Here is a 12,231-nt window from a genome sequence, read left to right as displayed (position 1 = left end):
CCTGCCTATGCAGGGGGTCAGACTCGATGATCTCAAGCAAATCCCGGGACGTCTCAAGCAAATCCCGGGACGTCTCTCAAGCAAATCCCGGGACGTCATTCTCCCCCTGTACTCGGCCTTAGTGAGGCCGCAGCTGGAGTACTGTGTCCAGTTTTGGGCTCCACAATTCAAAAAGGATGTGGAGAAGCTTGAGAGAGTCCAGAGAAGAGCCACGCGCATGATCAGAGGTCAGGGAAGCAGACCCTACGATGACAGGCTGAGAGCCCTGGGGCTCTTTAGCCTGAAAAAGCGCAGGCTTAGGGGTGATCTGATGGCCACCTACAAGTTTATCAGGGGTGACCACCAGCATCTGGGGGAACGTTTGTTCACCAGAGCGCCCCAAGGGATGACGAGGTCGAATGGTCACAAACTACTTCAAGATCGTTTCAGGCTGGACATAAGGAAGAATTTCTTTACTGTCCGAGCCCCCAAGGTCTGGAACAGCCTGCCACCGGAGGTGGTTCAAGCGCCTTCATTGAACACCTTCAAGATGAAACTGGATGCTTATCTTGCTGGGATCCTATGACCCCAGCTGACTTCCTGCCCTTTGGGCGGGGGGCTGGACTCGATGATCTTCCAAGGTCCCTTCCAGCCCTGATGTCTATGATGTCTATGATGATGACTGTATCCCTGACAAAACACCATTGGGGGTGGTAGAGGACCCAGACCATCATGCCTTCTACAACAGCATTTCTCAACCCAGGGGTTGCAACCCACAAGTGGGTTGCAAAAATATATGAAAGCATCATGGACAAACTTTAAAAATGGAATCTCTTTTAAAGGATAAAAATGTTGGAAGCTGTGGCTTTTCCCTTGCAGGCTGACAGAGTTCCCACCTGCAAAGGGCTGCACTGGGGGGCTGGGGCCTAGGGGTGGGGGCAGCAGGTCAGGAGTGGGGGCAGCAGGTCAGGGAGGGGCACTGGGTCAGGACTGGCCATTGATTTTACAAATGGGTTCTGGTAAAAAAAAAAGGTTGAAAACCACTGATCTGGAGGGCAGTGCTCAAAGTTTCTCCAGGATTCTTCTAGAGGGGAGGGAAGACCCAAATTGGGGCAAGAGGTTGGAGTGAAGAGGTGGCCCCTGATCGTGGTTCCTAGGGGGCTGGGTGTTATGCCCTCCCTCTCAAAACTCCCTGGCTTTTCCAATCACTCATGTACCTTGATTTACCAGCAGTTGCATAGAGATGTGTGCACAAGGTGGACTGGCTGCAAGAGTGTACCATAGAGGGTGAGGAATGATTAACAGGTAATGGCTCAATTCTCTTCCCATTGAGCACAGAAGCGACAGCCGTTCTGTTCTAGTAGGTGCTCATTGTGCAATGGCTCTGCTTCCCCCACCACCACCCAGCAGTGGACAGGTGTTTTCTGTTACAGGAACAACCACCCACCCACCACAAGCAGGGGGCCACAGAACTCCCCCCAGCAAAACCTAGCTACTCCGCTTCCCGCCCCAAATAAGTCTGGGATACCCACCTAGGGTCCTTAGCAAGGAAGTAAAACTAATGCAGAAGTTTTTTGCTTCCCTTCCCCTGAATAGTGTTGTCTCCCTAGGCAATAGATCTTTGAGCAGCAGTCCTGGTTGCATCCCAGAGCAGTCCCATTATGGGTTGAGGAGAAAGGAGCAGGGCAAGGAGCGGTGCAGTTTGGGATGCCTGGAGGACTGACCAGACACTAAGCATGGAATGCACTATGTCCACACATAACATTGAACTGGTCCAAAGAGAACTGACTCAAAATAGTACTTGGTTTTCCCAGTGTGCTTTTGAAATATTTCAGGTAGTTTAAACTGGTCTAAAGGGGCCTGCATGGAGTTTAAGGTGTATTTAAAATGTTCTGTGTGTTACATCTGTCCACATCTTTAGGGCTTACTATGTCAAGGGGCCTCATTCGCATAATCATGGAGCAGTGCAGGGGTGATTATGCAGTCCCAGAGGCTGCTCTAGCTTATAACCAAGAGCTAGTATCACAGCTACCTCTGCCCCTGTTGGGGCAGTACAGAACCTGACCCTCTGCTGGAATAGCTACATCAGACCTGGTTTGCCAGATTTCATCCATGTCAAACTTATGCTGGGTGCTTTAGAAGAGTTCCTGAGATCTGTGAACCTTTTCAGTGAACGCGGGCCTATTTGAACAGACATGAATTGTTTTTTGGTGTCACTCTGAAAATACAAGCTGTCACCTAGAGCAAAACCAAGTGACAGAAACAATGCTTTGGATTGTGCTTCGTTTTGAAGTTTCTTACATGGTTAGCACCTGAAACTCAGGGATTTCAATATATTTGAATACATGTGGGTTAGGATCAAAGATGTTCAACAGCACCACAGCAGGCCAGACCATGGCCTTTGGTATTACGTGTGCAGCAAAAGCCTCCACTTTATTTGCATGGATTAAAGATGCATTAAAAAAAAAACCGCAAGCCAGATTGGGGGGCCACAGGCTAGCCACAGGGGGCGGAGGGTTAAAAAGAAGCTTCCTTCATGCCAGGAATAGAACTGGTTACAAACCCACAAAGCTTTTGACAACAGAGAGAATAGTTGAGTGAGATGTTAAAAATTTTGGCTTTTTTTTTTCAAGAGTTCAAACAATTTCAGTTATTTCTGTAGAGATTTTGATGAAGATTTTGGCAATGTTTTCTGATGGTCTCTTCCCCCAAAGGTTAATAAAAAATTGATTTTAAAATGTAGCAAAAAATCAAACAGGAATTTTTTAGCAGTTCTTGCATTAGTGATGGCAGTTTTCCTTGTTAATAAATGTAGGGGTGTTTCATACCCCAAAGCTGTAAGCAGGTGTGGTCCTCCCACACCTTTGGGCAGTAGAGCAAGCCAGCTGAGCAGCAATCAGCTACGTGTAACCCATAAAGGGGAAAAACAGCAAGTATTCTCCCTCTCCATGGCCAGTAACTCTAGGAGGCCAACTGTGATTCTTTTCCCTGCTACTTAAGCTCTCTTGCAGATGTGCCTACTTCATAGACATTATCTCATAGACATTAGGGCTGGAAGGCACCTCACAAGATCATCAGGTCCAGCCCCCTGTCCAAAGCAGCAAGTCAGCAGGGGTCAAATGATCACAGCAAGATAGGCATCCAAGTGTTTTTTGAAAGTATCCAGAGTAGGTGCTTGCACCACTTCTGGGGGAGTCTATTCCAGGCTCTGGGGACATGGACAGTAAACAAGTACCTTCCGGGTTCAGTCATGCCTACTGCCTAACCTTCCACTCACTTCTGCAAGGACACAAACTGGAAGAAAAATTAGTTTGGATCAAATTAAAATAATGATTTTGGAATTTTTTTCCCCCTACTAAGATGAAAAATTCCTCCTGTTAGATGCAAAATGTTCCACTTGTTGGTTGGTTTTACATACTTATTGAAAAGCAAAGTGAATGTGGGAGGAGGCAGATTCATGATACTTACCCCAACTGTGGGAGGCACAGGCTTAAGTCACTCCTTTGCAGGCAGGTCTACATGAGATTATTACTACAGTTTCTTAATTAGCTCTGCAGTAAACATCTCAGTGTCCACACATGCAGTGCTATTAGGACAGAATATATTAATTATCTCTGCTGCAGGTTAGTACCTATAAACACAACTACAGCAGAGTTTTTTACTCTGCAGAAATGCACATGCAGATGCTGACAGGGCTGGTGGGGGCACAAGGGTGCTTTAGTGTGAAGGCCGCCTGCCAGCTAGCCCCTCCACAACACACTGAGCCAGGTCAAAGCAGCCCCGAGCTGGCAGGATGTCCCCCCGTGATCCCCCTGCCAGCTGGAGCTGCTCCAACCTGGCTCAGCGTACTGTGGTCCTAGGTGCACATGAAGATGCAGCACCTGGGAGCAACAAACTCTGGTGCAATATGCACCATTAATTGCACATGTAGATGTACTGTGCATGAGGGAATTCAAATTATTGCAGGGCATTCGAGGTGAGGTTCTCAGTCTCTCCAGTCATCAGTGTTCCCCTTTGTATCGTTAATTGAATGTTCCCCGAGGAAGGGGACTGAAACACAGATGTCCCACACCCCAGGGGAGGGACTGACCCACCACACCAGGACATGCGTCCCCAAAAATTTTTTTTTATACAAAGAGCTTTTACAGGTGGGACTGAGGGGCCCTGTCTCAGAGCGCCTGGTAGCAGCCGAGTGCTTGGGGCACTTACCAAGGAGGTGGCAGACCCAGGCCCAGATCTTTACTCCAACTCAAGCTGCGGGGCAGTCTGCACTCAGATCTCATCAAGTGCTCACTGAGAAAAATGTCCCCAGTTCCAGCTAATCCTGACACAGGCTGTGTGGGGTTTGTGTAGGCAGCAGGACCGAACGGCCAGTTCTTTTTCACAGTAATTTTATTTTCTTTCTTACTTGGCCTCTGTTTGTTGAATTTGCCTACATCCTTTTCTTTCCTCTCGGCTTTTTGTTCAGCTTATTTTTAAAAGCAAGGCTTACTTGTACCATATTACTTCCTGTTGTTTCAAAGAGGTATCAGACAGAGTAGGCGTGGAAAACATGCTGATTTGCCCTGACTTCACCTCAACTGCTAAGCCAGTCCGCTCTTGTTGGCTACTGCAGAGGAATAAGCTGTGAGGACAAGGGACATAGCATGAAGCCCTGTGTGACAGTAATAGCATTGTATTAAAGGTAAGGAGTAAATGTAAAAGGTCAGATTGTCAGCCTGTTTTGGGGAGTAGCACTTTGCGCCACGAAGGGTGACTTCGGCAAGCAAGGAGACCACAAGCTGGCCCTAAAGGGCGTTCCTTTTCAGGAACCTGCCTCTGTATTGCCCACTAAGGCAGGGGCGGGCAATTATTTTGAGCAGAGGGCTGCTTACTGAGTTTTGGCAGAGGGCCGCATGACAGGCAGCCCAGGTCAGATAAATATTAATTTTCTAAATTTTTAGAGGCCCCATGGGCCAGATAGAATGGCCTGGCGGGCTGCATCCGGCCCCTGGGCCGCATTTTGCCCACCCCTGCACTAAGGTCTAAAATCTTGCTTGGACATTTGCTTCCCGGTTTGACAAGAAGCATTTGCAGAATTGATGCTGTTGGTGTTGCAGTACATGTCCTTTTCCTGCCTCCCACCTGAAAGAAAGCAGCTTGCTTATAGTCATAGAAAATAGGGCTGGAAGTGTCCTCGGGAGGTTGCATCTAGTCCAGCCCCTTGCTCAAGGCAGGCTTCTCCCAGACTAAACCAACCCAGCTAAGTGTTTTAGTGAAGAAGCAGCATGGTTCAGGGCCAGCTTCTGATTCCCATTCAGAGACCAGCACCTTGCCCCACCACTACTTGTGCTGAAGCCAGGTGTGGGGGGAGACTTCCTGTAGGGGAAGCCCTCAAGCGAGGACATGCAAATCCAGCCCCCGCAGAACAGCACACAGGAGTGGCAGGTAGGACAGTGGACTAAACTTGTCTCTGTCAAAACTTTCTGTGTGACTTAGGGCACTTCCTTTCTCACTTTCTCTCTCATCGCCTCCCCTCTATTTTTCTCATCTCCTGAGCAGTAGGGTGTTGTGAAACTTAATCCATTAGGACCAATTTCTACTTGACGCTTACAGGGATGCACATTGTAGGGTTGGCAGAGTAAGGCAGCAAGGACCTCCTCCCACTTCACCTTTCTCCTTGGGTAGGCCACATGCTCCACATTTCTATGGTGTCAGACTGTGGGGAGTGCCAGAGTGAAAGCACACCCTGCCCATTTGTTCCCATTCTGCAGTCACCCAGTGCCCAAAAAAGTCACGTCACTGCTTCTAGTCACATGCCCAGTGCTGCTGTCTTGGGGGTGCTCATTAGAGCAGCTTAAGGCCTTTTTTTCAGCATGTGGCATGTGCCAAGTGGGAGCTGGAAGACAGAACGTGTCTTCCCAACTGCACTGCCTTGTACAGTTTGACATAGTGTAGACGTGCCCACAAAGGCTGAGCAGAGCTCAGATCTTCATCTCCGGACATGAGCAGCCTCTAAGAAATCAGGCATGGGTAAGAAAGAAGCGGAGCAGTGGCTCTTTCCTCTCCTCAGACTTGCTAGTGGAGCAGACCTGGCCTGCTGGAAGGAGCTGGCTGTGCCTCACTGCAGACAGAGTGGTGGGTACACTGCTTTCATACATGCACTCATATCTTGAGACTGAGTCAAGGAGTAGCACAGCTTCAGCACGTTCTGCCTGTAACACAGCTGTAACATTTGTGAGGCATTTTAAGGTGGAGGTAGGCATTCGCTTCCCAATTCAGAACAGAACTGTGCAGATTGCTAGTCCATCTGTTTTATGGCAAGACAATTTTTAATTAATGTGGCTTATTGGAGAGTCGTGAAAATTAATCTTCTGCTCTTTGGAAAAATGAATGGTGTAGTGTGGCCCTGTATTTCCAGTGAGTCCCAGCAACCACTTCTTTTCCCTGCCAGTTCCAGAGGAGAAAAAAATGCATCTGTCCAGCCTCCTTAGCAAAGCACTGGTGAATTGTCATGGACACCAGGCAGCTACCAGAAAAAGCCTAGAGAAGTCATTAACCTAGGCTATTTGTCTTAGGGTAAACTATTTTATCCCTGGACAAAATACAGTCATTCAGACACCCATGTCCATTGTCCTGGGACAAATCCTGGGATTGCACCATTCTAAAAAGATTCATGGGCTAAAAAGTACTAACAGTTTATCCCAGGACATCTCAGTGCATCTGAATGGCTATCCTGGGATTGCACCATTGAATCACCGGCAGAAAAGTGGTACTGAATTCAGCCACTCACTAAATCCTGATTAGAAGAGCAATGTGTGTACACACCAATCCCAGGATATTTCTGTTCCAAGATGAACAAAGACACAACCCATTCAGGGACAAATGCAACAACATCTGTTGCTAGCCTTACTCACCCATTAGGACAAGAAACCCAAAGCCTGGTGTGTATACAAAGAACCTGTAGAGATCTGTTAGGTGCCCAGCAATTCTGGTAATATCTGTGGTTGATCTTCCAAACCATGGGAACTGGAGTGAACATCCTGGCCACAAGGGCAGGCAGTTAGAAAAAGGCAAGTTTTCTTTTATGCTGCAGATTCTCTGGTCTATGTAATAGTTCATAATACAAAGAATGCTTATTAGGTAAGCACCATGTAACAGAAACCATTGCTTAGATCAGTAGTTCTCAACCTTTTTTAGACTTGAGGCATCCTTTGTTAGACTCAAAGCAACCCTGGGAAGATGCCAGCTCTTAGTTTTCATTGTTTTTTTGATTACAGGAAAATAATAGAGTAATTCATTTATGCAAAGAACTTGGAAAGATCACAACAGGCCAGAAAGATTTTAGCACTATGGATTCCTGTTTGAAATCTCTGAATTTATCATGTGAATAATGTTTGGGCACCTAACAGTGCTAACATTGGGCACAGACAGAAGTGACGGATTTTGCCCAATCTGTCCACAGAAAGCAGTCTATAGCTGTTACCAAACACAAATGCATGGCTGCAGACCACTTCAAAACTGGCCAGTCAGGTGAAAATCTGAACCCTCGTTGTATGAGGGGTCAGATGAACACATTTCAAAACAGAGCAAGTCCTGTAACTTCTGCCTGTGCTGCCTGCCAGCCTCAAGCTGTTTTCAGAGTGGGAGGGGGTAAAAAGGAGCAGAGGGAGTTTGGTCTCAGGGGTTTTCAGCCCTCGTTGGAGAGTGGGGAGGATGTATTGGAGAACCCCCAAGGTGGGGGCTCCACTTGACCCAGCAGAGGCTGGGGAACCCCTAGAATGAGGTCCCTCTGCTCCCTTTCCCCCTCCCGTTCTGAAACAGGGACAGTCTGGGAGAGAGGAGGGGCCATTGCTATGGGAAACCAGCTGCAGGCTGGCAGCCAACAGCTAGACTCCCCTCCCCCTGGAACCAACAGTGCACTTCTGTTTGGTCTGGGGGATCATTGTAATTCAGAACGCTTCCTGCAAAGTGTTCTCAGTTATGGTGGGGACCTGCACTTCTGTCTGCATGTGTGTTACACCCTGTGCCACTCTTGAAAGGATCTCAGACCCCCTGGGTTGAGAATCACTGGACTAGATTGCAAGCCCCTTGCAGCAAGAACTAGCTTCTTGTTCTATATTTGTACAGCACTAGGCCTATGCAAATAGGCAGCTATTCAATTCGGTTTCAGAACCAGCCAATTCAGATGCCAGCAATCCAATTCGGAGCTCTGGATTGGTTTTCGGCTTCGATTCAGCCGAACTGGCTCCAAAGCTTCGGAGCTGCTTTGGAGATCCGGCCATAGGGTATAATGGGGAATCAATTAAATATTGTTGTTTTCTGTCTGTGATTTAGATGAAACTTGCAGGGATGGTAGCCTCTGCTGAGAGCATGAAGCCTACCAAGTTTCAAGAAGATAGGTGTATGGGTTTGGGGGGAACTGCACCCCAAAATTTTGAAAGCAAAACTCATGTCACTTGTATGTGTTAAGCCACAGTGGAGTGAAAACTGCAGGGATGGTAGCCCCTGTGGAGGCCACAAAGCCTGCCAAGTTTCAAGGAGATAGGTGTGGGGAGTTCAGAGAAACTGCATCCCACATTTTTTAAAGCAAAATTCATGTCACCTGTATGTGTTATGCCATGGTGTGGTGAAAGCTGCTGGGGTGGTCCCCCCTGCCGAGACCACAAAGTTTGTCAAGTTTCAAGGTGATAGGTGCAGGGGGAGTCTGGCTTCTGGGGCCCTGCACCTCTGGCTGCTAACAGGCAAAATTCATGACATAGATGACCCTGGGTGTGTTAAGGCGCAGTGGGGTGAAAGCTGCAGGGATGGTAGCCCCTGCTGCGGCCACAAAGCCTGCCAGCTGTGGAGGAGATCAGTGCAGGGGGATTCTGGGGCCCTGCACCCCTAGCTGCTGACAGACAAAACTCATGACATGGGTGCTTGTGCAGCTGACTGTCTCTGGCTTGGGGCAGCTGATTGTCTGTATTGATTATGTCCTCTGCCTAGTCTGTGGTTTTGTAGGTGTTAATCCTTGCTAATTAACTGGTTACATTAGTACTGTGTATTGAGTTGGTCCCTGAGTGAATCATGATTGATTGGTAACTGATAGCACAGTAGTCTAGCAGCCCGGCCTGCAGTAGTCGTGTCCCCCACCCCCCTCCCCTGCCCCACAACAGACACAGTTGCACAAGCACCCATGTCACAAGTTTTGCCTGTCAGCAGCTAGAGGTACAGGGCCCCAGAACCCCCCTGCAGCCACCTCCTCTACTGCTGGCAGGCTTTGTGGCTGCAGCAGGGGCTAGCAGGCCTGCAGCTTTCACCCTTCTGTGCCTTAACACACACTTCACCCACGTCACAAATTTCGCTTGTCCTCAGCCTGAGGTGCAGTTTCCCCCAAACCCATGCACCTATCTCCTTGAAACTTGGCAGGCTTTGTGGCCTGAGCAGGGGCCACCACCCCCGCAGTTTTCACACTCACCCCCCCCCCCCCTGACGTCTGCAGTTTTCACCCTGCTGTGTTGTAACACATACACGTGACATGAGCTTTGCTTTCAAGAATTTGGGGTGCAGTTTCGCCCAAACCCCTGCACCTATCTTCTTGAAACCGGGAAGACTTCATGCTCTCAGCAGAGGCTACCACCCCTGCAAGCTTCATCCAAATCCAACAACAAACAACAAAGTTGTAGCTATTTCATTGATTCCCATTATACCCTATGGCTGGATCTCCGAAGTGGCTCCGAAGCTTTTCTGAAGTGGTTCAGAAGCTCCAAACCGCTTCGGAAAGCCTAAAGAAGCCAGCGCTTTGATCCAGACATGCTGCTTTGGCATCCAAAGTTTCTGAATCTTCTCTGGATCTGAAGCCTCACACAGCCCTCCATGGTTGGCACTCCTAGTGCTACTGCAATATAAATAAGTAATGAGCTCACCAGGCCTAATCTTCACAAGGTTTTACCAGCTTTGACTTTGATAGAGTTGCACTCACTTAAAACTATTTCCAATACTGCACCATGCACAAACCTTCACATCCTCGCTCAGAAGCAGTCTGTGCGCTCTAGCCTTGTGTTGTCAGTCCATTGCCTGTGTAGTCATATTTTAACTCTTTTGCAACTTCTAACTTTCCATTTTGTTTCTTCATCACAGGAAATGTAAATCAAGCAAGACCATATTCACGTTTCTGTACACTGCAGCATGATGAATAGATCAAACTGCTCGTGTGAACAGATGCCTGTTCAAAACAGTGAGATACTTCTGGTTGCAGTCTACAGTATTGTTTTTGCCATCGGTCTGCCAGCAAATTGCTTAACTGCCTACTTAACATGGCTACAAATCAAAAAGCACAATATACTTGCCATTTACCTTTTCAGCTTATCATTATGTGAGCTGATGTATTTGAGTACCCTGCCTCTCTGGATTGTCTATGTACAAAATGAGCACCAGTGGACGATGGGATCAGAAACTTGCATCATAACAGGATATATCTTTTTCTGCAACATATACATCAGCGTTCTGATGCTGTGCTGTATATCTATTGATCGCTATGTGGCAGTAGTATACTCTTTGGAATCCAGAGGGACTAGAGATCAGAGAACTGCAGTTTTCATCACAGTTGTTATCTTTGCTGTAGTGGCAGTAATCCACTGCCCAGTGTTTATTCTTGATGATGGCAGACAGACTTCAGGGCAGAAAACCTGCTTTGAGACCTTACCACTTGAGCCAACACTGGCTTATTTTGGCATTGCCAGGTTCCTATGTGGATTTATCATTCCCTTCGCAATCATCAGTTTCACAAACTACAAAATTTTCCAAAATACGAACATAAGCAGCGGCTTAAATGTTCACCAGAAAGCTAAAGTGAAGCACCTGGCAATTGCCATCATCATTATTTTTCTCATGTGCTTTGCTCCCTATCATGTGGTGCTCCTAATAAGAGCCGTACACTATATTTTATTTCCAAATGATTCGTGCTGTTTTGAACAGGAAATATATACCACATTCGTGGTATTTTTGTGTTTCTCCACTGCAAACAGCATTGCAGATCCAATCATCTATGTACTGGCTAGCAACAATGTCAGAAAAGAATTTTACAGCATTCTGAGAAGATGGCAACGTAACGCGTCCATCACCCTGAGGACCGATAGCGCCAAGTCAAGAGAATCACAGGACGCAGCACATGCAACAGAAAACAAAACTTTAAAGTAAGCTCCCCACGTTGGAAGGAAATCCAGTGGTTCACAACACCTGTGGCATTGCAGTCACGGTCTGGTGGCAGCAATTCAAGTGTTCCCCAAAAAGAGGCTCCACGTTTGGGGCATCACCACTCAGGGAAGTTTAGGTGATGACATCTCAACCTCAGCATGGTTTTCTCATCGTGAAAGACACATGTAGGAGGAGTCCTGCTAAGGCTTTGTAATAGAAGAGGCTTCTGCTGACTCGACATCCAAGCTACTTTGAGTAGATGCCCACCAATATTTCCATTCTAAACCCTGCTCCATAAGGGGCACAGACAGTAAACTGAGGGATTTTGGTTCAATTCCAGTAAAGTTTTAGGCTTTTATTCTGAGGTGAAAACCTTTCCTCAGACACATTCAGCATCAGTATAAGCTTCTGGATGAGACTGTCCTGACTGGGAAGGAAGCTTTCTTGTGTCTCACAAATGCATGCTCTTGTGGTATTTATGATTAAATGCTGGAAAATAAGAAACACAGGAATATATTTTAAAGAGCTGAAAATGAACCTAATACAAAGGAACCACTGAGTTTACTATACCAGATGTCAGTAGAAGAATGCAGACACCAAGAAGAGTCTTCTGTCCTGACTAGCTGCTATGAGGGGCCAGAATAAGAGTGACCAGATTAGAACATCTCAATAGGAATAAGCAGTCAGCTCAGGGAACACGTTTTAAATGTTTGATGTTTTATATATATATATATATATATATCGGTGTATATTTTACTTAAGTCTTGTGTCACATTGTTCAATGCACTTACTTTTTTCTAGTAAAAGACTTTGATGACTATGTTCATGACCTCTCAAAATCTTGATTGAACTTGAACCTCACATCTGCAGGTTGGTTGGGGCTCAGTCCATTGCAAAGAGGACTATAGTAAGCTGATTGCTCAGTGTTGGCCTTGTTCTGGATCCTAGCACAGAGGCAGGCAAAATACGGCCTGTGGGCCATATCTGGTCCACCAGGCCATTCTATCTGGCCCGCAGGGCCCCTAAACATTTAGAAAAGTGATCTTTATCTGCACCTCACTGCCGTCAAAGATGACAGGAGCCAGGGGCAATAGG

At 47.1% G+C, this 12,231-nt stretch overlaps 1 protein-coding gene across 1 annotated transcript in view; it reads left to right on the top strand.

The window, feature by feature from the left end:
- Nucleotides 1–11,826, top strand: part of GPR132 (G protein-coupled receptor 132) — a 26,978-nt gene extending 15,152 nt beyond the window's left edge. The window contains exon 3 of the mRNA XM_006032174.3: nucleotides 10,081–11,826. Coding sequence (XP_006032236.2) covers nucleotides 10,129–11,139 — 1,011 coding nt within the window. The 5' untranslated portion in view covers nucleotides 10,081–10,128 and the 3' untranslated portion in view covers nucleotides 11,140–11,826. The remainder of the gene's footprint in view (nucleotides 1–10,080) is intronic.
- Nucleotides 11,827–12,231: the final 405 nt, after the last annotated feature.

Source organism: Alligator sinensis, unplaced genomic scaffold, assembly GCF_000455745.1.
Source record: "Alligator sinensis unplaced genomic scaffold, ASM45574v1 scaffold171_1, whole genome shotgun sequence".
Lineage (NCBI taxonomy): Eukaryota > Metazoa > Chordata > Crocodylia > Alligatoridae > Alligator > Alligator sinensis.
This window is presented reverse-complemented; position numbering and strand designations above follow the sequence as displayed.